The sequence below is a fragment of the Natator depressus genome, chromosome 27, assembly GCF_965152275.1.
Source record: "Natator depressus isolate rNatDep1 chromosome 27, rNatDep2.hap1, whole genome shotgun sequence".
Lineage (NCBI taxonomy): Eukaryota > Metazoa > Chordata > Testudines > Cheloniidae > Natator > Natator depressus.
Genome location: NC_134260.1, coordinates 2,926,074 through 2,950,573, shown reverse-complemented (window position 1 = coordinate 2,950,573; position 24,500 = coordinate 2,926,074). Strand labels below are relative to the sequence as shown.

Sequence of the window (24,500 nt, the reverse complement as noted above, 5' to 3'; positions counted from 1 at the left end):
CTCTCCCCTGCTCCCAGCCCTGGCAATGAGCTGTGGGAGAGCTGCTGCCCCACATGCAGCCACCTGCTGCTGACACAAAGTGACTTAGGGTTGCTCTGGGCCTGATTTTCCAAAGAGGTCCCCACGCACCGCTCTCGCTATGATTTATGGTCAGACTGGGAGTGCTCAGGTCTTAAAAAGTCTAGGCTGCTATATAACTGGCAGTGGGAGGATCACTCAGACTAGGGGATCTTCTGGCAGCATAGAGATGGTGTAGTGGTGCCTATGCCACCCTCTTGTTGGTGTTGAAAGGGTAGTGTCTGGCTTCCTTATACCTGGCAATCTCCAGGTCCCACTTCAGCCAAGTCAACCCCAAAAGGCTCCTGGGGGTTTTTGGCAGGTGGCATAATTTAGAGCTTTCAAGGTGTTCAAAAGTATGGTGGGTGAACAGCCTGGCATGCAGGTGGCCCATGAGTCGGGGAGTGCAGAAGCCAGTTTTGTAATGGCCCCCTCCCTCAATCCCTCTATGCAGTCTTCATGCTTAGTCAAGGGTCTAGCCTATTAAATTAAGGGAAGGATTAATTTGGACCATTAGTATATAAAAGGGTTTTATTCTTCTTCTCAGGTGAACAATTTGCTGAAAGCCACCTGGACAGAATCTGCAGGCAAATTTAGAAGAGTTAAACAAAAAGAAAAGGAGTACTTGTGGCACCTTAGAGACTAACTAGTCTCTAAGGTGCCACAAGTACTCCTTTTCTTTTTGTGTATACAGACTAACACGGCTGTTTCTCTGAAAAGAGTTAAACAGTTTGACATCAGAGTAAAATTAAAATCTTTACTTAGGTTAATGTGTAATTGTGTCTTTCTACCCCATTCTTTTTATACATAGCCTAAAGTTGCATTCAGAGGCACCAATCGCTGCTGGAGCAGCGCAGAAACCAGCGGAAGGCTAACTGATGTATTCAATAGTGTTATCATGACAGGCTCCAGCTCGTTCTATGATTGCTACAAATTACAGGTTCAGCTACTTATTTCTAAATAAATTTACATTTTACAGGCATTTGTTTTCACTAAGAAACACCCGCAACTATTGTTAAATACAGTTGCATGGACAGCAGAGTATAAACAGTTTAGTTTTGTCTGAGTGTGTGCTTCATACTAACTCTTTATTTGAAAGGGTGGTACTCAAGTGAAGGAGTTTTTTCTTTATGGTGGCAACAATGGAAGATGACAGCTATTTTCAGTTTATATTCATTCTTCTATTCCCCTTCTTTCCCTGCCAAAAAGAAAGGGATGTAATCCGCTACCTTTCCCTTAATTGTCAAAAATATATAAAACAGAGAGAATTCCCCCCCCCAAAAGATACTTCAGTTTGAGAACTGTACTTTAGAATAACACACATGAGCTCCCTATTAACTCTTTTTCTGTTGTCTGATATATTAGGCCTATAATTTGTGATGATTTAAAAGAAGCTTGGTTTATTATTACTTATTTATATAGCAGTAGTACCCAATGACCCCAGTCAAGAGCAGCTCCCCATTGCATTATGAAAATATAGGGCTAGATCCACAGAGGTACTTAGGTACCCTACTGCCTCTTTAAGCACTTAAATCCAACGTTCTCAGAACCACTGAGCTGCTGCCTAACCCCATATTTACCTAAAGTCCCATGGTATGTCTGAACTGCAACATAACCCCAAGCTCTAGCCTAACCCTCCTGTTTCTACACTGCAGTTACACTAGCCCAGAGCTGGAGGGCCCAAGCTCAAGTTAAGCTGGGACCCAGGGTCTGAGCCCTATTGCTTTGCATGGTAGATGCAGCCCTGCTTGACTCAGAACCTGGGAGTCAGCTAGAAGTATCCCATATTTCCATGGGACATCTTCCTTAGTTCTCTCTATCCCAACAGTCTACCCTCCACACTGTTGCAAATGGAAACCACCCTCTGACCCCCACCTTTGCAAATGACAGCAGCTCAGGTCAGTGCAACCCATTCTTTTTTGATCACTGATCTGCAAGCACACAGTCAGCCTCCTGAGCTTGCAATGAAGAGTGAACTGATTAAGCCTTTTGCAAAGCAAGCTGCTTCCTGATAACATGGCTGGGGGAGAAGAGGGATAGTAAAGTTTTCCCACAGTGCACCATGGTCCTAGGGATAGAGTTGTCACATTTCAGGGGGAGTGGGCACTAGGGACTCTGGGATATGGTTACTCTGGCCTGTGTGCTGCAATGTGATCGCCAGAGCCCTAGGTTTGAACATGGATTACAAAAGTCTTAACATTGGATTAAAATACAATTTAGACACTCAAGGTTAGGGTTCCCTAACATGGGTCAGATGGCTTGAGTCCCACTAGCCTTGGGCTTACCTTGCAGTGTAAGTTACCACCTATAGGCAAGCTCACAGCCACTTAAATTCTGATGCAGCTCTGTAGCTAACAAACTGCACGGAGCCCTTGCTGAATCCCCAGCAGCCCTAAAGTGGGATTCTCAAACTAGGTATTCCCCACCTACCCTGTCAATGGGCCGTGATCCCATACGTGTTCTCAGGGCATGCATAAGACTTGTTACCAAAGGCAGTCAGCTTAGGAATTTGTGGTATATCCCCCATGCCTTGTGTTTAGAGCACTTACTGAGGCTGTGGGAGACATTTTTGTAAGACCCTGCTCTGCCAGATTTGGAGGAGGGAGTTGAACCCAGGTCTTCCATACCATAAGTGAGTGCCCTAGCCACCAACCTAATGGGTTTTTTGGAATAGGTCTGTCTCAGTCTACTTTGAGCTGCTCCACTTTGTATAAATAATTCATTGATTGCACCTGTGTGAGACTGATTTGGATACTGGTTAGGGCGCTCATCTTAGATGTGGATGACCTGGATACAAGTTCCTGCTCCAAATCAGGCAGAGTAGGGACTTGAACCCAGCTCTCCCACATAACTGCCCTAATTTCCATGCTATCTGCTATGAGAGAGTAGTTCTCTTGTTTTTCATGATAAATGTCTGGGTTTTGTCTACTAGGGTGTGGGCTGAGCTGGCTTAGGTATCGTAACTCTAGAAGAGGGTTCATAGTTGAGAATCCTGAGTGGAAATTGGTGTCTCACTCTAGCCTGTCAGTCAGATGCCTAGAGGTCCCAATCAATGGCAGTTAAGTCCCTGATATCTGAGGGGGGGGCCTAGCCCCAGCCTTTCTTTTGCATTTCACTGCTGGCTAGTTTAGGTGGCTTTCTGTTAAACTTACTGTCTTCTGGGATTTCTTCCTTAGGCTCCTAACTCTCCCTATGTGTTGTATGGAGAGCCAAGGTGCCTAGGGGATAGGGATTGCAATGCCTAAGTATTTGTGGATTTAGCCTATAGTCTCTATTTCTAAGAAAACAAGTGATATACAAGGGTGGAGGAAGAAATATAGCCATATATACAATTGATATGTTTGTATTTTTAAAAAATATGATGAATAGAGAATGATAAATTATCCCTATCCTGCCTCTTTATCTGTCATTAGTTGGCTGCTTCCTCATATACATCATAGCCAAAGTGGGTCTTGAGAAAAAATCAAGAGGAGGGTGCAATGGACATACAAGTAGCTCAGATTGAGTGTTCCATATGTACTGCGCAGTGTGGAAGAAGGCCCAGATATGTTTGTGTGGAAAGCTGACAGATGGGTAAGGTGGGCAGTGTTAATAGTGACAGAGAATGTTATGAGTGAAAAAGATGTTGGAGGAAGAATCAGGATTTCAGCTTAGCCATATTAAGTTTAAGTTAACAGCAAGACATGCAGAAGGAGATGTCAGATATGTTAAGATGCAGGATTGGTTGAAGGGAAACAGGCCAGGAGTGTGAAGGCAGATCTTTGAGCCATCATCTTAAAGATGGTAGTTGAAACTTTGAGTACTGACTTCAGAGTGGTAGCCGTGTTAATCTGTATCAGCAAAAATAATGAGGAGTCCTTGTGACACCTTAGAGACTAACAAATTTATTTGGGCATAAGCTTTTGTGAGTTAGAACCCACTTCATCAGATGCATGGAGTGAAAATACAGGAGCAGGTATAAATACATGGAAGGATGGGGGTTGCTTTACCAAGTGTGAGGTCAGTCTAACAAGATAAATCAATTAAGAATAAATGGACACATCTGACATCAGGAATCATAACATTCAAAAACCAGTAGGAGAACACTTCAGTCTCTCTGGTCACTCAATAACAGACCTAAAAGTAGCCATTCTTCAACAAAAAAACTTCAAAAACAGACTCCAGCATGAAGCTGGAGAACTGAAATTAATTTGCAAACTGGATACCATCAGATTAGGTCTGAATAGAGACTGGGAGTGGTTGGGTCATTACAAAACCTAAACTTAATTTCCCCAATACTAATTTCTCCCTACTGTTACTCACACCTTCTTGTCAACTGTCTGTAATGGGCCACTCTCTTACCACTTCAAAAGTTATTTTTCCTCCCTTGGTATCCTGCTGTTAATTGATTTATCTTCTTAGACTGACCTCACACTTGGTTAAGCAACCCCCATCCTTTCATGTATTTATATCTGCTCCTGTATTTTCACCCCATGCATCTGATGAAGTGGGTTCTAACCCATGAAAGCTTATGACAAAATAAATTTTTTTGTCTCTAAGGTGCCACAAGGATGGCTCGTTATTTTTGAGTACTGATTTCACCTAGATAGTAAGTGTAAAGGGAAAAGAGGCTGGGGTGCCAAAGACTGAGAGCGTCACAAAGAGTGATTTAGGTGTTGGAGGACCTACCAAAGAAACAATTTGAGAAGTAGGAGAACAAGAGAGGACAGTCAAAAAAGGAAACAAAGAGCTCAAGGAGGAAGGTGTGATCAAAAGCAGTAAGCAAGTCAAGAAGGGTGAAGTTAGAGTATAGCCCTTGATATTTGACCAGAAAAAGATAGAAACATTGATGAGGGCAGTTTTGGTGAATGAGAGAGGATAAAATCCAGACCTAGGGGAACCAGATTGTGGTTCCAACAGTGGTGGAAGAGAGGAACTTGAGGTAGACATTATAAGTTACTCTTTATTTAGCTGTGAAGCAAGATAGTGTGGTTGGAAAAACAGGTGATTTCAAAGTTGGGGGATTTATTGTAGCTTAATCTTTTCAAATAGAAGTTCTATTTCTTTTCTAGATAGTTCTCTGCATTCTTTGGAAATATTTACACCAGCTGTCTTTTGTCTTTCAGTTAGTTCCATGCCCCCCTTAAGAATTTTGTCTAAAAGAGTCTTAGGTTCAAGATTTAAGTCATAGATTCCAAGGCCAGAAGGGACCATTGTAATCATTGTAGTCTTATTTCCTGCATAACATGGGCCATAGAACTTTTCCAAAATAATTCCTCGAGTATATCTTTTAGAAAAACATCTAATCTTGATTTTAAAATTCAGTGATGAAGAACCTGTCACACCCCTTGGTAAATTGGTACAGAATCTCAATACTCCCTGTTAAAAATTTATGCCTTTTTCCAGTCTGAATTTGTCTAGCTTCAACTTTCAGCCATTGGATAAGGTGTGAGATCAGCTAGTGTAGTGCCTATAAACATATGTAGTGTAAAGGAATGTGCAGGTATTTTGGGCCCCAAAAGTAGTGTGTTTATCAAAATAAATTTTACAAAATGTTTGTGTTTTCATATATTAAGAAAATTCTGTGAAAATGTGTGTTGTTGTTTTTTTTAAATGTAAACACTTGTCTGCAGTGTTTACAACCAGAACATTGAAGCATCCTGCTGTTGTAGGAGAACCATTAAACTGAAACTGACTAGGAACGAGAGTGTAACACAGTCTGTTTCCATTGTCCAGCACAATGTGGAATTAGTTATACCTGTAAAATTCTCGGGTTTAACAATTTATTAGCAAAACAGGTAAAGAACTTATCTATTGAATCCCAATAATAATAAGACTGATAGAAGGTAGTACATAGTCTTTGGGCTGGCAAAGAGTGAATTTCACTCTGCTGTGTGAAAATGTCCTGAGCTACGGTCAATGTCATTTAATTGTTCTAGAATAATTTTCTGTTGTTAGTGTCAGTTTTTAAACTAATTGAACTGTTCACAACCTCACCCTTGCGCCCCCCCCCAGCATGAACCCAGTTACAGCATTGTACAGTGAAATAAATTACAAGTTTATATTATATTAATCCGTTATTTTATTGCATTTAAAATATAGAATGAAGACAGTGTAGACCTACATCAAACATACAGTTCTTCACTTTCTACATCATCAGAATATTCAACTTCTGTTGACTCTTCTCTCTTATATGCACCATGGTCTACGTATGGAGATGATATTAAACAATCTGCTGTTTCTCAGATTAGTGTAAAAAACAGGTATGTTATTTTAATAAGTCATCCTGGCAGAATGAGCATCTACTTCTTAAAGGGAATATTTTTTTTGTTTGATTTAGGGTAAAACTTTCAAAGGGACCTTGTCATGCTGTCTTGAGTGGCTCACCACTGTGAGTGCCTATCTTAGGGCAGACTTTCAGAAAACAAGAGCAGACACCCCAAACTGGTGGTATATTCTATTAGATTTCACCAAGATAGTAACAAATGTGAACTGGATCACTAGACTAGTCTTACCATAGAGTCACCGACAGTCCCCTTAGACTCTCCAGCCTTTCCTGTCATCCAGACAAACTGAATTTAGTGATAATGGTCACATACATAGGTGCTGACTCCGCGGAGTACCCATGGGAAAAAATTGGTGGGTGCTCTGCATCTACCGGCAGCCAAGCTCCCCGCCCCAGCTCACCTCCGCCTCCTCCCCTGAGCGGGCCATCACATCATTTTGCAGCATAACAAGCTGTGGGAGGGAGGGGAGAAGAGGTGGGGCTGGGGAAGGAGTCCAGTAGGGGCAGGGACTTTGGGGAAGGGATTGGAATGGGGGCAGGGCTGGGGTGGAGTCGGGGTGGGGGGGCATGAGCACCCACCGGCGCCAGGAGAAGTTGGCGCCTATGGTCACATAAACCAAAAATCACACCACATCAGGCTTCTCCCAGTCCCAAAGGACCAGTCACCCCCAGATCAATTGATACTCTAGATCTTACACTGGCAGCCAATTCTATAGTAAACTAACTATAGGTTTATTAGCTAAGAAAAAAGAATGAGTTATTGAGAAGTTAAAGCAGATAAAATTTAGTAATTTAGTAACAGGTGAGTCAAAGTTTGTAAATCCAAAATGATAGCATAGATGTAGTAATCTGCCAGTTTCCCCAAAATCTTTTCAGGGCTACCCAAAATAACTCTGGGGATCTCCACCTTCATGTTAAGTTATTCTGCCCTCGTAGAATCCAAACAGTCCAGAAATGGAGGATCTTCTTTTGAATCGGTACTTATAGCTTCTTCTCCAGACAACAATCTGATAAGTGTTTTTACTCACACAATGGCCACTTGCTTTATAATTAGCATTTCCAGTTACAGTGCTTCATTAGCATTTTACAAGATTTCTTTGAATAGTTTGGTTACAGCGTTATACACAAATGCAATTGTTTGTAATAGCAAACAATGGAGTATTTCACTAGTTTTCATGAATTGAACAGCTGAATACATTCTCATACTAACATTCACTTTAATCTAGGGTTATATAATTATAGGGGTATACAAAATGTAAATGTAATTACAGGGTGTATGCAATGTAAATGTAATGTAATGGCAGACAACCGGTTACAGATAAGTGAATACAAAACATTAGCATCTCTTTTGATTCAAGTGAATTAGTTTGAATACATACTAATACACTTAACACTTTGATATTCACCCACAAGTGAATTGGCCTGTATTGCTTTTCAAAGGTCTTAGGTGCCTAAAGATGCTGATAGGCACTAGTGGGTCATTCAAAAGCAACTAAGCATGTTAGGTGTCTGACTCCCTTGATTTTAAAGGGAATTAGCACCTGACCTGCTTAGATGCTTTTGAACATCCCACCAGGTGCCTATCTGCAGTGCCATCAGGTTGCAGGGCTCTACTTTGAATAGTTCTAAGATCTGATACCTGTCAGACATAGCAAGAGGGCAGGTCGCCATTAGGTGGGTGAGCAGCACGGTACCTGCACAAAAGACAGCTGGAGGACGCATAGGGCAAGTGTAAGTGGTATCAGGTGTGAGCAGGAGGTGAAGGGAGAGATGATGTTTCAACTGCTAGCATAGGCGGTGGGTATAATAGGCCAGGGCAGGATGCCGGTTGCAGGTTGGATGGGGGAAGTTTTTGCTGCTTATTATGCTCCATGCAGGTTCCGGGGAAGCTGAGGAGGCAGTATCTGCTGTTCAGTGTCCTGGGTTCATAAGTAATCTCCTTGGACTCTAGGGAGATTATTGATGAACCCTGGAAGCATACCACCTCCTCAGCCACCCTGGAACCTGCATAGTGCATATCAAACACTCAGGTTCTTCTTCCGGAAGAGAGACGAAAGAAGAGCTTTTCCCATAAGGTGGTTTGGGGTCTGGGGAGGCACGGTGTGGCTGGGAGGCAGGGGGCTCCTCTGGCTGTAGGGGGTAGGCGGGCTCAGGGCTCCAGCTGGCCCGGGGCTCCTCTGGCCAAAGAGGGGTGTCATGGGGCTCCGGCTGCAGCAGGGATGGGGGGAGGGGGCAGAGTCGGGAGCTACCCTCCCCGAAGGAGGGCTCCACCCACAACTGCTAGGGCATGGACTACTTAAGCAGCTGAACTTGCTTAGCTACCTAAATCCAGAAGACTGTTCATAGCTGAGGATCTCAAGTGGATTGAGGCATCAACCTTTGGCTTATCAGCTATGCGCACTAGATCAGTGCCTAAGCCCCTCTTCGCTCCCTGTCCCTCTCCTTAGCATTTCACTCCTGACTATCTTACGTGTCTCCCTGCTTAGTTTGCTGGCTTCTGAGGAGCCTTTCCTTTACGTACCTAAATTAATACAATACAGTGCATGGGGTGCCTGAACACCTAGATCCGGGCTGTGAGACACTGTATTGGCAATTACACATACAACAAAGACGGACATTGATAGACCTGTTAGTTTGGGGGGTTTTTTGTGTAAAGACAGTTTGTTTTTGCACGCTGAGCCCAGCGTTGTAAGTGTTATTGTAAAGTGTTGAGTAAACTCAGTTCCATTGAAGTCTTTATGAGTTGAAGGTGTTCACAAGTTTCGGGAGCAGACCCTGTGTCAGTACACCCTATTTTTGCTCTACACAACATAGATTCATTTTGTTTACACACCAATTTTAGAATAAAGAAACATAAAGACTGTAAAATGAGTAGTATCTAGTGGCCATATTTGAGATTTTCACTGAGCCTTTTAAAGAGCGAATTCAAAGGAGGTAATTATCCTAATGTATATGATTTTTTTCAGGATTCAAATGGAAAGAAATGATTATGGTAGTGAAACAGACTTATATGGACTTGTATCTAACATCTTGGAAGAACAAGATAAATCACAGCCGTATTTTGCTGAGGGGTTAGTATATTGCTGTACATGGACTACTAATCTTTCTCCCTCTCTCCCCCCCTTCCTCCCCCCCCTTTGCAGAAGCATTTTCTTTCCTTTTTTCCTTGTTTGTTTCAATAGCCGTTTCTGCATCTACTGGTTCTGGGGGGAAGCTTGCAACTTCTACAACCTATTTCAAACCCTACTAAAAGATGGGTGACCTTACTAAAAGCGATACGCGTTTTTGACCAGCTATTCAAATACTCCTTTTAGATTTTTTCACTTGCTTTGTAGCAAGTGCTGTAAATACCAATTCCTTTTCGTGGCATTCTGGAAATGGCTTATGCAAATATTATAAACTTATCCCATTGAATCCTACAGCCTTGTGCTCATTTTCTGCACCAGAATTTATTTAAATTCCAGGTTAGAATTTTATAATTTTTTTCAGTTAAATGAAATGCTCAAAACAAGCAGGTATAATATTTTTTTTTTCAATAAATTATTTTTCATTAATATTTGAGAAGATGGAGAAAAATCCTACCTGCAAACTGTAGAGCATAAAATATTCCTTTTAGTACTACCTATGCAGAATTTGGTTATTACCTAGCTTTCCAATTAATGCTTCATTGATAGAATAAGGTTAGAAGAAGAGACCATTATGATGATCTAGTCTGTCTGAGGCCCCTATCTGAGCGCCTCACAATCTTTAAAGTATTTATCCTTGCAACAATGCTGTGAAGGAGATATTATTCCCATGTTACAGATGGGTGAACTGAGACTCAGTGAGATTAAATGACTTGCCAAAGGGCACACAGGACATCTGTGGTGGAGCAGGAAATTGAACACAGATCTCCAGAGTCCTAGACTAGCATCTGAACCACTGCACTTCCTTTCTGATCTGTATAACAGAGGCCAAAGAATTTAACCCAGTGATTCCTGCATCTAGCCCAATGATGTTTGGTTAAACCTAAGCATATCTTAGAATGAGATTCACCCTTGATTGAAAGACCTCCAAGTAAAGAAGAATTTACATAAAGTACAATTGGAAATGGAGCTCTTTTTTCAGTGTCAATTTTGTGGTCTTCCTACATGGTTTAATGAGTTTTAGGTGTAATTCTAGTCTTTAATCTGTAAAGTAATAAGTAGACTTAGAATCATAGAATATCAGGGTTGGAAGGGACCTCAGGAGGTCATCTAGTCCAACCCCCTGCTCAAAGCAGGACCAATCCCCAATTAAATCATCCCAGCCAGGGCTTTGTCAAGCCTGACCTTAAAAACTTCTAAGGAAGGAGATTCTACCACCTCCCTAGGTAACACATTCCAGTGTTTCACCACCCTCCTAGTGAAAAAGTTTTTGTTAATATCCAACCTAAACCTCCCCCATTGCAACTTGAGACCATTAGTCCTTGTCCTGTCCTCTTCTACCATTGAGAATAGTCTAGAACCATCCTCTTTGGAACCACCTCTCATGTAGTTGAAAGCAGCAATCAAATCCCCCCTCATTCTTCTCTTCCGCAGACTAAACAATCCCAGTTCCCTCAGCCTCTCCTCATAAGTCATGTGTTCCAATCCCCTAATCATTTTTGTTGCCCTTCGCTGGACTCTCTCCAATTTATCCACATCCTTCTTGGAGTGTGGGGCCCAAAACTGGACACAGTACTCCAGATGAGGCCTCACCAATGTCGAATAGAGGGAAACGATCACGTCCCTCGATCTGCTCGCTATGCCCCTACTTATACATCCCAAAATGCCATTGGCCTTCTTGGCAACAAGGGCACACTGTTGACTCATATCCAGCTTCTCGTCCACTGTCACCCCTAGGTCCTTTTCCGCAGAACTGCTGCCTAGCCATTCGGTTCCTCGTCTGTAGCGGTGCATTGGGTTCTTCCGTCCTAAGTGCAGGACCCTGCACTTATCCTTATTGAACCTCATCAGATTTCTTTTGGCCCAATCCTCCAATTTATCTAGGTCCCTCTGTATCCTATCCCTACCTGCCACCGTATCTACCACTCCTCCTAGTTTAGTATCATCCGCAAATTTGCTGAGAGTGCAATCCACACCATCCTCCAGATCATTTATGAAGATATTGAACAAAACCGGCCCCAGGACCGACCCTTGGAGCACTCCACTTGATACCGGCTGCCAACTAGACATGGAGCCATTGATCACTACCCGTTGAGCCCGACAATCTAGCCAACTTTCTACCCACCTTATAGTCCATTCATCCAGCCCATACTTCCTTAACTTGCTGACAAGAATACTGTGGGAGACCGTGTCAAAAGCTTTGCTAAAGTCAAGAAACAATACATCCACTGCTTTCCCTTCATCCACAGAACCAGTAATCTCATCATAGAAGGTGATTAGATTAGTCAGGCATGACCTTCCCTTGGTGAATCCATGCTGACTGTTCCTGATCACTTTCCTCTCGTGTAAGTGCTTCGGGATTGATTCCTTGAGGACCTGCTCCATGATTTTTCTGGGGACTGAGGTGAGGCTGACTGGCCTGTAGTTCCCAGGATCCTCCTCCTTCCCTTTTTTAAAGATTGGCACTACATTAGCCTTTTTCCAGTCGTCCGGAACCTCCCCTGATCGCCATGAGTTTTCAAAGATAATGGCCAATGGCTCTGCAATCACAGCCGCCAGCTCCTTTAGCACTCTCGGATGCAGCGCATCCGCCCCCATGGACTTGTGCATGTCCAGCTTTTCTAAATAGTCCCTAACTACTTCTTTCTCCACAGAGGGCTGGCCACCTACTCCCCATGCTGTGTTGCCCAGCGCAGCAGTCTGGGAGCTGACTTTGTTCGTGAAGACAGAGGCAAAAAAAGCATTGAGTACATTAGCTTTTTCCACATCCTCTGTCACTAGGTTGCCTCCCTCATTCAGTAAGGGGCCCACACTTTCCTTGGCTTTCTTCTTGTTGCCAACATACCTGAAGAAACCCTTCTTGTTACTCTTGACATCTCTTGCTAGCTGCAGCTCCAGGTGTGATTTGGCCCTCCTGATTTCATTCCTACATGCCCGAGCAATATTTTTATACTCTTCCCTGGTCATTTGTCCAATCTTCCACTTCTTGTAAGCTTCTTTTTTATGTTTAAGATCTGCAAGGATTTCACCGTTAAGCCAAGCTGGTCGCCTGCCATATTTACTATTCTTTCGACACATCGGGATGGTTTGTTCCTGTAACGTCAATAGGGATTTCTTGAAATACAGCCAGCTCTCCTGGACTCCTTTCCCCCTCATGTTATTCCCCCAGGGGATCCTGCCCATCAGTTCCCTGAGGGAGTCGAAGTCTGCTTTCCTGAAGTCCAGGGTCCGTATTCTGCTGCTTACCTTTCTTCCCTGTGTCAGGATCCTGAACTCGACCAACTCATGGTCACTGCCTCCCAGATTCCCATCCACTTTTGCTTCCCCTACTAATTCTTCCCGGTTTGTGAGCAGCAGGTCAAGAAAAGGTCTCCCCCTAGTTGGCTCCTCCAGCACTTGCACCAGGAAATTGTCCTCTGCATTTTCCAAAAACTTCCTGGATTGTCTGTGCACTGCTGTATTGCTCTCCCAGCAGACATCAGGATGATTAAAGTCGTCCATGAGAACCAGGGCATGCGATCTAGTAGCTTCTGCGAGTTGCCGGAAGAAAGCCTCATCCACCTCATCCCCCTGGTCCGGTGGTCTATAGCAGACTCCCACCACTACATCACTCTTGCTGCTCACACTTCTAAACTTAATCCAGAGACACTCAGGTTTTTCTGCAGTTTCATACCGGAGCTCTGAGCAGTCATACTGCTCCCTTACATACAGTGCTACTCCCCCACCTTTTCTGCCCTGCCTGTCCTTCCTGAACAGTCTGTAATCATCCATGACAGTACTCCAGTCATGTGAGTTATCCCACCAAGTCTCTGTTATTCCAATCACATCATAATTCCTTGACATCACTAGGACCTCCAGTTCTCCCTGCTTGTTTCCAAGGCTTTGTGCATTTGTTTATAGGCACTTGAGAGAACCTGCTGATAGCCCCTCGTTCTCAGTATGAGGTGGGAGCCCTCCCCTCCCAGACGTTCCTGCCTGTGCTTCCTCCCGGTATCCCGCTTGCCCACTTACCTCAGGGCTTTGGTCTCCTTCCCCTGGTGAACCTAGTTTAAAGCCCTCCTCACTAGGTTAGCCAGCCTGCTCGCAAAGATGCTCTTCCCTCTCTTCGTTAGGTGGAGCCCGTCTCTGCCCAGCACTCCTCCTTCATGGAACACCATCCCATGGTCAAAGAATCCAAAGCCTTCTCTCACCTGCGTAGCCATTTGTTGACTTCCACGATTCGACGGTCCCTACCCTGGCCTTTTCCTTCCACGGGGAGGATGGACGAGAACACCACTTGCGCCTCAAGTCTTCATTTTTTTTCTATATGTGTTACTCCACATAAGCAGCCAAAGTTAGTGTGCTGGCACATTCAGATTCCTTCATTTATGCTCAGTGGTTTGATTTGCCTATAGGACATAGCGAGGTAATGTAAAGTACAAGCACTCCTGAAGATATAATCAAGATGGTACAGAGAAGCCTTATGTTCTGAGTACTGAGAGATGGATTTGGGGGTATTGTGGTGGTTTGGGTGGTGTTTTGCAAGTTAAAATAAATACAATGGTCATGGAGTATCAGGATCTGTTAGTACTATATTTCCGTTTGAACAGTGTCAGATGGTAAATCTTTCTCCAGTGTGATATATGTATATATTGCTGCATTGACACAGCCTAGCACTTTGAGGGAATTGTGCACCCGTTGGAAGCAGCCCTTCACTTTAAAGGGAATGTTGAGTAGATGATAAAAGAATGATAGTGGTTATGATAGTATATTGGGATATAGAATGTATAAAATATGGGGGAAATGGTGGGATCTAAGGGAAGAAGAGAGATCTTCTATCTCTTTCCCCTGCTCCTTGGGAGGAATACAGAGGACAGAATTGTAAATACATGATGTTTACTTCTTCTAGGACCTGCTCCTCAAATTTAAAGTCAGTATGGCCTGTGAACACAACCAGATTTGCGGACCACCATGACCTGTTGTCAGAATCAAAAAGGCCTGTAGTTGCAGCCATCTCTCAACAGGTTTTTTATAGTGGTGAATCCGTATCTGCTGCTGAAAAACCGTGCTTGCACAGTGGCAATCTCGCATCACAACAGAAAATAGATGAACTTTATCATGGGTTTACTAGCATGGACCTTGAAGAGCAATGGTTGTACCCTTCTAGGAATGATCATGGCAGCTGTTACAACATGCAGACCAATGAGAATGCTAAAACACCTCCATTACAAAGCTATTCATATATCAAAAACTCTTTTATACCACAAACTGGTTTTTCAGAAGTAATAAAAGAATCAGGAGCAGATACTTATTCGTATGGAAGAGATAAAGTGTGTTCCAAAGGACCTGAAGTACAGTTGCATCAAAAGCGGGCAGAAATGTTTCTTCCACAAATTAACAGATACAGTGAAACTGCAGATTATTGTAGATACCCAGAATATTCTCATCCCAGTAAAGCAAAGCATAATAAGAGTACAAACTTCAGTGTCCAAGATAGTAAAAAATTAACAAATGGAATACCTGAAGCACCAGCTGTGGATACAGATACCTACACTAAACTATTTCAAGTTAAGCCAGCAATTCAGAAAAAAATTGAAGATACAATTCCAGATCAGCAGAACTTTACATTTTCTAAAACTTCAGGACTCTTGTCAGAAAAGCAATTTGCAAATGAACCTTCATTTACCACTGACTTCGGGTTAAAATCTGAGTATGGACTAAAATCTCATGCAGCTTGTCCAGGGACTAGTGATTTTGCAAATGCCACGGAAAAACAGCTCTTTCCCAAATCTGATCCCCAGAATTCTGAATATTTTAAATCACTGACTTTATTATCAAACTCAGCAACCACTTCAGCAGGCACTAGTGCAAGGCCAACTTGGATGAATATTCAAACTAAAAACAATACTTCTGTCCTGTACCAGAATCCAAGCACCTTGATGAAGTTGAGTAACCATCTGTCTGCTACTTCAAAAGGTTCCAGTAATTCTAATGATTTTTCTCAATTGTCATCTTCAAATTTAACTTTAAATAGTAACTTGTTTCAGAAATTCTGCCAAGAAAATCCTTCAGCGTTTTCTAGTTTTGATTTTGGTTATAACACTGCAGAACGAATTCAGCCTGCTAATCGTATGGAAGGACTAACTAAGGTTGGAGAAGAGAGTCTCTTTGAATCAATTACTGATAAAAAAATTAAGCAGTCAAACGGATTCTGTGAGAACTATTCAGCTCAACAATATGGGATCACTGAAAATTTGAACAAACACAACTTCCAAGCTAAGCCACAAAGTGGACATTATGATCCTGAGGAAGGACAAAAACATTTAGATGGATTGCCACAGAACGCATACCAGGATCTGTTGGAGTCTCATGGTCACTTTAATAGCCACAGACAGGGAAGTGGAGATAGTAATATTGTCAATAGCCGTGTAAATCGCACACAGGCTTCCTGCTTTTCAAACAATTATATGATGGGCGATTTAAGACACAATCATAACTTTCAACAACTTGGTTCAAATGGCTTTCCATTGCGATCCACACATCCATTTGGCCATTCAGTTGTTCCACTGATGGATTCCTATGATTTGTTTTCTTATGATGATTTAAGTCATTTATATCCTTATTTTAATGATATGATGTATGGTGATGGTTCTTTCTCTGGTTTTGTACCAACATTTGGCTTTCAAAGACCAATTAAAACTCGTAGTGGGCCTGCCAGTGAACTTCATATTAGACTGGAAGAATGTTATGAACAATGGAGAGCGTTGGAAAAGGAAAGAAAAAAGGTAATAATAACTGTGACATGACTATCTCTGTCTTCTGTAGATAGCAAGTTTAAATCTAGACAGTTAATGTGTTAAGGTTTGAAAGTGATGAAGTCCTAAAATGGGGATTTAGGGAGAAAATTAGCTTTTCCTGTAAATTTAGCTTTTTCCTGAAAACAGGAAATAAGAAGTGAAATTTTGATATCTGTGATTATGTATGTTGGCTGCAGCTCCACAGTTAAGCTTGAATTGAGTTTTGCACTTAAATCAGGGTTCAACTTCTCTTATATTATATTTTTCATATATATCTTACTGTTTTGAGTGTACAATGAATTTCCAGAGAATTGACAAGTATTTCCATTAATTGGGTTAGGAGTTAATTTTAAAATGGATCCTTTAAGAAATTTAACAACTGGTGTCAGACTTTTTTTTTAATTCCCTAACAATCTTTATAATGGAATAGCAGACTTTTCAAACTTCTCTTACAGTTAAACTCACTGGAATCTTGGGCATAGGCTGTATTTGAGGACTTATTTAGGATTAGAAGTAACTTTTTTTTGTCATTTTTCATAAATAAAATTTTGCCCTTTAACAAAGGCTGAAGAATAACGTTCTTCTACAGAGAATTCCAGAAAAATCTGCCTTCTTTCTAAGGTATGTTTACACAGCATTTAGCTGTGCAGACAGCACTTTTAAGTTATGGCTCAGGCTGGAGCTCGGGCTCTGAAGTCCAGCCTAGGCAGGGGGCTGGGCTTCAGAGCCAGAGCTCCAGCCTGAGCCATAACTTAAAAGTGCTGTCTGCACAGCTGTTTTTAGAGCGCTAATGCAAGCCCCTGTAGCCTGAACCTGCCGACATGAGCTAGGAGGCTCACTCTTGCGTGCTCCAAAACGCTGTGTAGACATACCCATAATGGCTGCCATTTCGGTTGTTCTCAGTGGGATTAAAGCCACAGGCTGTCTCTAGAAAAAACAGTTAAACTTGTGTGATAAGGTTTCGTCGGCTAAACCCACTTTTTCAGATGCATGGAGTGAAAAATACAGTAGGCAGGTGTGTGTGTGTATTACAGCACATAAAAAGGATGGGAGTTGCCTTACCAAGTCGGGGGTCAGTGCTAACAAGGCCAGTTCAGTCAAGGTGGAAGTGGCCCATTCCCAACAGTTGACAAGAAGGAGTGAGTATCAGCAGAGGAAAATTACTTTTTGTAGTGACCCAGCCACTCCAAGTCTTTATTCAGGCATAATTTGATGGTGTCAGGTTTGCAAATTAATTCCAGTTCTACAGTTTCTCGTTGAAGTCTGTTTTTGAAGTTTTTTTGTTGAAGAATGGCCACTTTTAAGTCTGTTGTTGAGTATCCAGGGAGATTGAAGTGCTCTCCTACTGGTTTTTGAATGTTACTATTCAGACAGGGTTTTAGCCCACAAAAGTTTATGCCTAATAAATTTGTTAGTCTCTAAGGTGCCACAAGGACTCCTCATTGTTTTTGCTGATACAGACTAACATGGCTACCCCTCTGAAACCTCTCAATTAAACTTGTTCCTCTTCACCATCTGACACCATAGGGAGCTGCCATCTTCCATTAGGGAAGTTTAGCTAATGGGAAACAATGGGCCTCTGGCCATGTTGAAAGAGCAGTTCTTCCTGAGTTTTTTGTGAGGAAACTCCAGTCTCTTGAAAGAAAAGAACTTACGAAAAATATTGATAAAAATTACCATTAATCCCAAACACTTATTTTCAAAATCTCATTGTTGCACCAGATTTGCTAAAGAGCAGGAGGGAGGAGGAACTAGTGGTTTTGTGTGTGTGTGAGAGAGAGACAGACAGACAAAGGGAGCAGTGTGTCTGTGCATGTGTGGTAAGGGAATGCTGAAAGTGCAGGAGGAAGAGGGAAACTAAGTTTTTGTGTGTCTGCAGAGCAGTGTAGAGAGGCTCCGGGGAGGGGTGGGAATTTGGAGAACAGGCAGAAGCGGTAAATTGGGGTGTATACGCTCAGGCTGCATTGGTGAAACAAAGCAATTGTAAACCTAGCTTATCTGGCCAGTATGCTGTGGCTGCTTTGTGCTGCTCCAGAGTGGCATAAAATGGCCACAGTATATTGGTGAATCTGGTCATTAAAAGTTTTAAAAAAAAAAACAAAAAAAAACTTGGTTTGAAAAATTTCATATTTTCAAATCATTAAAATCACATGGTAATGTCCTCCCTGAGTGTTTTGTTTTAATATTCATATATGAAATTTTGAAATAAAAAATAAGGAAATTCCAGACAAAAACTGTTAAAATGGAATTAAGGTTGAAATACATACAATTAATTCAACATAAAGTACATTGCAGGGATGGTGTTATCCAAAAACCAACTATTGTTAACCCAGGAAATGTGAGGTAAAGTTTAAACTTGAAAAAATCCAAACAGGAAATGCAGTTAGGGCACCCAGTAATCTTTATTCTGTCCTATTGTGACACCATTAATTTAATCTGGGACCACAAACATTAACATGCCTTAATCCTACAGTTATTGCATGGTGCCTCTACAAGGAAGAGTTAAGAAAGTGCTCTAATTCTGCACTTTTGTACCTTAAGTTTAGGTTTCTTACAAGTTTAACCTTACTTCTTGAATTTCTTTGTTAACAACACTTGATTTGGGGATCATTGCAACACCCCTGTAATGTATTTTATCTGAAATTACTGATATGTACTCTAACCATAGCTCTATCTTGAAGTAGTTATTTTGTCTGGAAATTAATTTAATCAATATTAAAATATGCATGAATCAGCCCTATCCATTTTATCAAAAGGAAGTGCAGTTATGAAAATGGGTTCTTGATACTGCGATGCATACTGTTGGCAAAACTAGTGTCCAGTGCTCATAGTTTGAGGATACAGATTTTACAGTGAGGGCTAGATCCACAAAGGGATTTTGACATCTAAGTCCAAAATTTAAATCCTCAAAACCCAGCTCAGCTGCTGCCTAACTCTGTAGGTGCCTACGTTTCTGCCAGTAAAGTCCCCCTGGCACTTAAATATTGGGATAGAGAATGACTACAGCCCAGTGTTCAGGGCGGTCACCTGGGAGACCCAGATTTCAGTCCCTGCTCCTATGAATATTTAAAGCTGTTTCTCATTGTATAAAATACTTGAGAGATTGAGAGGGCTCAGAATATCCTATAGTTTGGTGGTCAGGGCACTCTCACTTAGGCGGTGGAAGACCTGGGTTCAAGTTCAAATTTTGGAATTAAACAGAGTGGGGACTTGAACCTGGGTTTCCAACATTCTGGAGGAGTGCCCTAACTACTAGATTATAAGAGGGGGCATGACAACAATCCCCTTCTCTTCCTCACTCTTTTTGGGAGAAAGCAAACTCGAGAGATAATTAGGTAACTACCCTAGAGTTACGTACCTAACTCCCTTGAGGGGCAGGGCTTAGACCCCACCCCTCTCCTTGGCATTTCCTGCTGGCTAGTTTAGGCAGCTCTCCAATCAGCTTGCTGGCTTCTGTGAATCCCATTCTTAGGGATATAACTCCCCACGCATCATTCAGGGAGTCCGGGTGTCTGACTCAGAGCTGTGGATTCCTCGAGGCAACAGGGCACCTAAATGTTAGAGATTGCAATCCTGAGTCCTCTTTGTGGAGCTAGCCCTAAATAGTTAGTTTAAATACAGTCATTCTAAAAGCTCCTTTGAAGTGAATGGGTAGCTTATTCCCTTTAAATGACAGAGGATTGCCAAATCCACTTTGGGTGCTAGTGATCCGGTGTTAAGTGTCTGCTTATTGAGCAGACTGTGCGAGCCCAAACTAGCAATTTTCAAGCCACATGATTTCTCCAACTATATCCATTTCAGCACCTACTTTTTTGTTGTTTTTTTTTAAGAATTTTTAGGAAAAAAGCTTCCTGGGGGGAAGAGAGTTTTATTGTTCCCTACAAGAATAATTAGACAACACACTTCATTAACATCACAAGACAACTAAGTCATATTTTTTCTCAGACTGAATCTGCTCTTGCCAAGAACTACCCAGGGAAAAAGGTTTCCAGTACTAACAACACTCCAATTCCAAGGTTGACATCAAATCCATCAAGAGTTGATCGCTTAATTGTGGATCAGCTACGTGAACAAGCCAGAGTGAGTTGACTAGTAGTAATGGCATAAAATTATGTTAGATTACTTATATACTTGTCATAAGTGGAAATCCTCATGAAACATGTATTCTTTACAATTAAGTAAAGTTAGGATATCTTGAAATAAACTACAAAACTCGTAAATATATAAACTTAAGAAGCAGCAGCACGTCTGTTCTCCTATCCCTTTGAATTATTACTGTGGAATGGTTCCCACTGTCCCTAGCAACTGATTTTATTTTACCCTTTGTGTGAAGGTGTTCTGCCTCAGTTCCTTACATTACATCTACCTGCCTCACAGGTATGTTATGTCCTAGTTTTTGACTCTCCCACCACCCGTTTACCACTGTAAGTTCTGTCACCTGTATGAATCCCTTTCGTAATGTTAGGTCACTTTAGATGCATCATTACAAAAAAGTCCAAATCTTTTAATATCTAGCATAATTTAGATTATCCTGGCTGGGATGGTTTAGTTGGCGATTGGTCGTGCTTTGAGTAGGGGTTTGGACTAGATGACCTCCTGAGGTCCCTCCCAACTCTGATATTCTGTGATTCTTCAGGGTGGTATCATTGTCCTGTACTATATCCTTTTCCAAAGACAGCCAATGTAGCACACAGCATTCCAATTTAAATCTGAATCCTACTGGAATGGTACTGTCTCTTTCATACTTTATTCTGCTAATGAAACTTAGTATTGTTTACTATTTTTACTGCTGTTATGTAATGGGATTATTAGAAAATGTTAATGGAATAGATACTGTCATAGTCAAATGATCTCCTTTTCTTCATTTCAAGAAGTAAAACTGATTTTAAAATGTACTATCACCATTTTACAGTTTCATACCCCAGAATGTTTTAGAGTAGTACAACTCAATTCACCTGACATAACACTGTAGTTTCCAGTGGGGTGGAACATGATGTATCCATTTATAGACCGATTTACAGCCCAACTGCCCAACAATTTGGGATATGAAGGGAATTAAGTAGAGGAGAAACATAGGTGGACCGCATGTAAACGCCCAGTTTAGGATTTTGCTAGAACACCAGGATCAATAAGTAGAAGTCAGCCATCCTACAGTCTGGTTGGGTTGCTTATGTTTCGTTTAGTAGGATCGCTTCTTGTTTTGAACTGCAAAAAGTCATTAGAAAATAAGCTCAAATACTTAAAATAACACACTGCTTGATGCTTACAGGTTTTATATATGTGTACACAATGATTAAAAATATAGTGGTTGTGATGGAATAAGGGATAAGAACATTTTTTAGAGAGTTGGGGGGCTGAAAAATCATTGAATTGAATAAGAATAATAGATGCTGAATGGATAGGCAGGTGTTCTGTGGCTGGTGAGTGGATGGATTGAAGCAGGGGCATCGGAAGCTTCCTAACAATGGGGGGCCACCAGTGCCCAACTGTAGCCCCACCCCCCAGCACCGTCCTTTTCCCCCCGAGGCCCTGCCCTTGTGCTGCTTCGAGGCCCTGCACCTTCTCCCTGAGCCCTCACACTGCCCCTTCCCCAAAGATCCCACCTCCTCCCCCCCATGGCTCGTCCTTATGGCCAGTAAAAAGTGGGGGGACCATGGCCCCCTGGCCCTCGCTGTTCTGATGCCTCTGGATTGAACATAGCTGAGAATTGAGGGCAAGCAGTTTATAATTTTAAAAATAAAATGCAGAGAATTGATAGTGACTGGCTGGAAGGGACTGCTGGCGATGGTTTCTGTAGGTTTTTGTTTGTTTTTGTTTTTTAAATTAAGATGTATGCTTCCCCCACTCCCTTACCATTATGTGGTGTTGTCTTTTTTTAGATTGAGCTTTCTTGGGGTAGGGACCATAACTCCTGTATTTGGAAAACACTTAACATATAATAGATGCTACCAAAATTGAAATAATAAAGGAAGGGTACTGGCTTTTTTTATTTTAATTTTATTTTATTTATATTTTTTTAAAAGGAGAATGCTATTTACACTCAGTCTTGCTCATTGGTGATAGGAAAACACATAATTGATAGTTTTGTAAAACTCTATAAACCGAAGTGTGGTAAGGAGCTTCTTCCACAGCTGAGGGATTTTTCCAGCTTTGTTCCACATTTCAAAGGTGGACCTCGGAGAGAAAATATTTGAGATTTTCAAAAACTGTATGGTTTTAGAACGCTTATCTCTTCAATTACTAATGGAAGAAGAATTGCTAAATAGTCCACACTGACCTGAAAATCTCAACCATTGCATTTAGCAAAGCATTTCAATTGTTTTTAAACAAATTTCAGCCTTGACGCTTTACTAACATGGTTCTTAGTCTTAAAGTATGTCTTCTCAGCTAGAGCAGTAAGTTCTCAGGGAAGCTGTAGGGCCACAAGTGTGCTTAACAGGAGGAGCTGGCATTCAGCTTGAGGGGTGGGGGGAAATCCAACCTTGTGTCCGCTCCAAAGTGTGGAATGAAGGCAAAGACTAAGATTTTCAAAAATGACTGGTAATTTTGGGTGCCTGATTGAGACACTGTCTGAAAATCACTCCCTTTTTAAAGGTATTCCAAGTTGAGTACACAAACATTGAGGCACCCAAAATCACTAGTTAATTTTGAAAATCTTGGCAGAAAAGCCCATGAGTATTGTTTTTTTTACTATCCCCAAACCAAGCACTGTTTGGCTTCTTGTTTGGAGAAGATAAAATTACAGGTAAGGATTTTACCTATTTCGAGAGCATACCATTTTGTAGCAGGATGATATTCATCTCTCTTCTACTTCAGTTTAATTTTCACTTAAGTCTAGATGAAGACAACATGATCTATAACAGATATAAAATGTTCATTAGGTCGTGACTTTACTTGGAAAAATGGAACGTCTTCGCAGTTCTCCCCTTCATGCTAATATCTCCACTGCTCTTGATAAACATCTGGAGGTAATTCATATAGTGCAGTCACGTAGGAAGGATGAAATTGTAAATGCTTCAAATCGGCAAAGGCAAGGAGCTCCGAGATGCCAAGATGACAGAGGTATAAATGTCCTTCTACAGTCTCCTGTTGTAGCAGAATAAGCCTAAATCTATCATAAAGCACTACTTCCTATTATGGAATTATTATTATTATTCCTATTATTAATAATTATTATATTCATAATTCCTATAATTATTATATTAATAATAATTATTATTATTCCTATTATGGAATTATTTTATTTTTTATTGAGAGACTTTGATTTGAATTTTTGACTCAGGAAATATGGCAGAATTTTTTTCAATGGTTTAAACGGATTCCTTTTAGCTAGGAATGTAGAGTAAAATTTTTTGAACAGTAGGTAAATGTAATCAATTTATAAGAGGTCAGCAGGAGGTAGATATAAGTAGCAATTTCATGCAGCTAAGCAAGAGGTTTCTATATTGAACTTATCACTCTAGTACCAGAGGCCCAGTTTCAAAGGTATTTAGGCATCAGGAGTTAGGTGCCAAAGTGCCTTTGGGGATCTGGGTCTAAGTGCCTAAAATCATTTGTGCCACTCCCACTTCCTGATTTAAGGCGCTATATTGATAGACTCAAAAGGGAGTTTCAACCCATCCTCATAGGGCAGTAATACAGGGTTCTGAGTGTTCTTCAGGAGTTCATCTAATCTCAGTGAAAAAAATTTCTCATGGTGTCTAATATTAACCATATTTAGTGGACGTGTAATACCTTTTTCTTCCCCACAGATGTTTTTGCTCTCGCTTTGGCAATTAAAGAGATGAGTGTAGCAACACGCAAAGCACGTACTACCCTTTGGTGTGCACTTCAGATGACCTTGCCAAAAACTACCACTATAGCTGGACAAGTAGATGTGGAGAAAGCTTTTCAGGAGATGGTACAGTCTGAAGATAAAGCATGTGAAAATATGAACAGCAGCAACCTCTTGAACCAGAGAGGTGAAACAAACAAACACTAATTAAATGTTAACCCATGCAAGAGTAAAATTTGCAGTGTGGGTTTGGCAAGACACAGTATACTGTGACTATTTTAAACGAACTCTTAAAGCTTGAGAAATTAATTGATTTTCTTCCAAATTTAAAGTTAATACCTGAATGAAGCAAGTTCAGCTTCTCCCCCCAAAAAAAAAAAAAAAGGTCCAATTTCTAACTAATTGGAGACAAACCCACTGAACTAACAGGTTATACTAGCAGCTTCAGCAATACATTATCTAGTCAGATTTGTTCCTTTAAGTAATATGATTATTTTTAACTG

The 24,500-nt window shown here is 41.3% G+C and overlaps 1 protein-coding gene across 1 annotated transcript; it reads left to right on the top strand.

Moving 5' to 3' along the window:
- The first annotated feature begins 940 nt into the window (after positions 1–940).
- On the top strand, positions 941–24,456 carry MEIOC (meiosis specific with coiled-coil domain). The gene is made up of 7 exons (XM_074940719.1): positions 941–997; positions 6,139–6,299; positions 9,289–9,393; positions 14,336–16,211; positions 20,169–20,303; positions 23,105–23,285; positions 23,975–24,456. The coding sequence occupies exons 1-7, from the start codon at positions 956–958 to the stop codon at positions 24,202–24,204; spliced, it is 2,730 nt and encodes a 909-aa protein (XP_074796820.1). The 5' UTR covers positions 941–955; the 3' UTR covers positions 24,205–24,456.
- Positions 24,457–24,500: the final 44 nt, after the last annotated feature.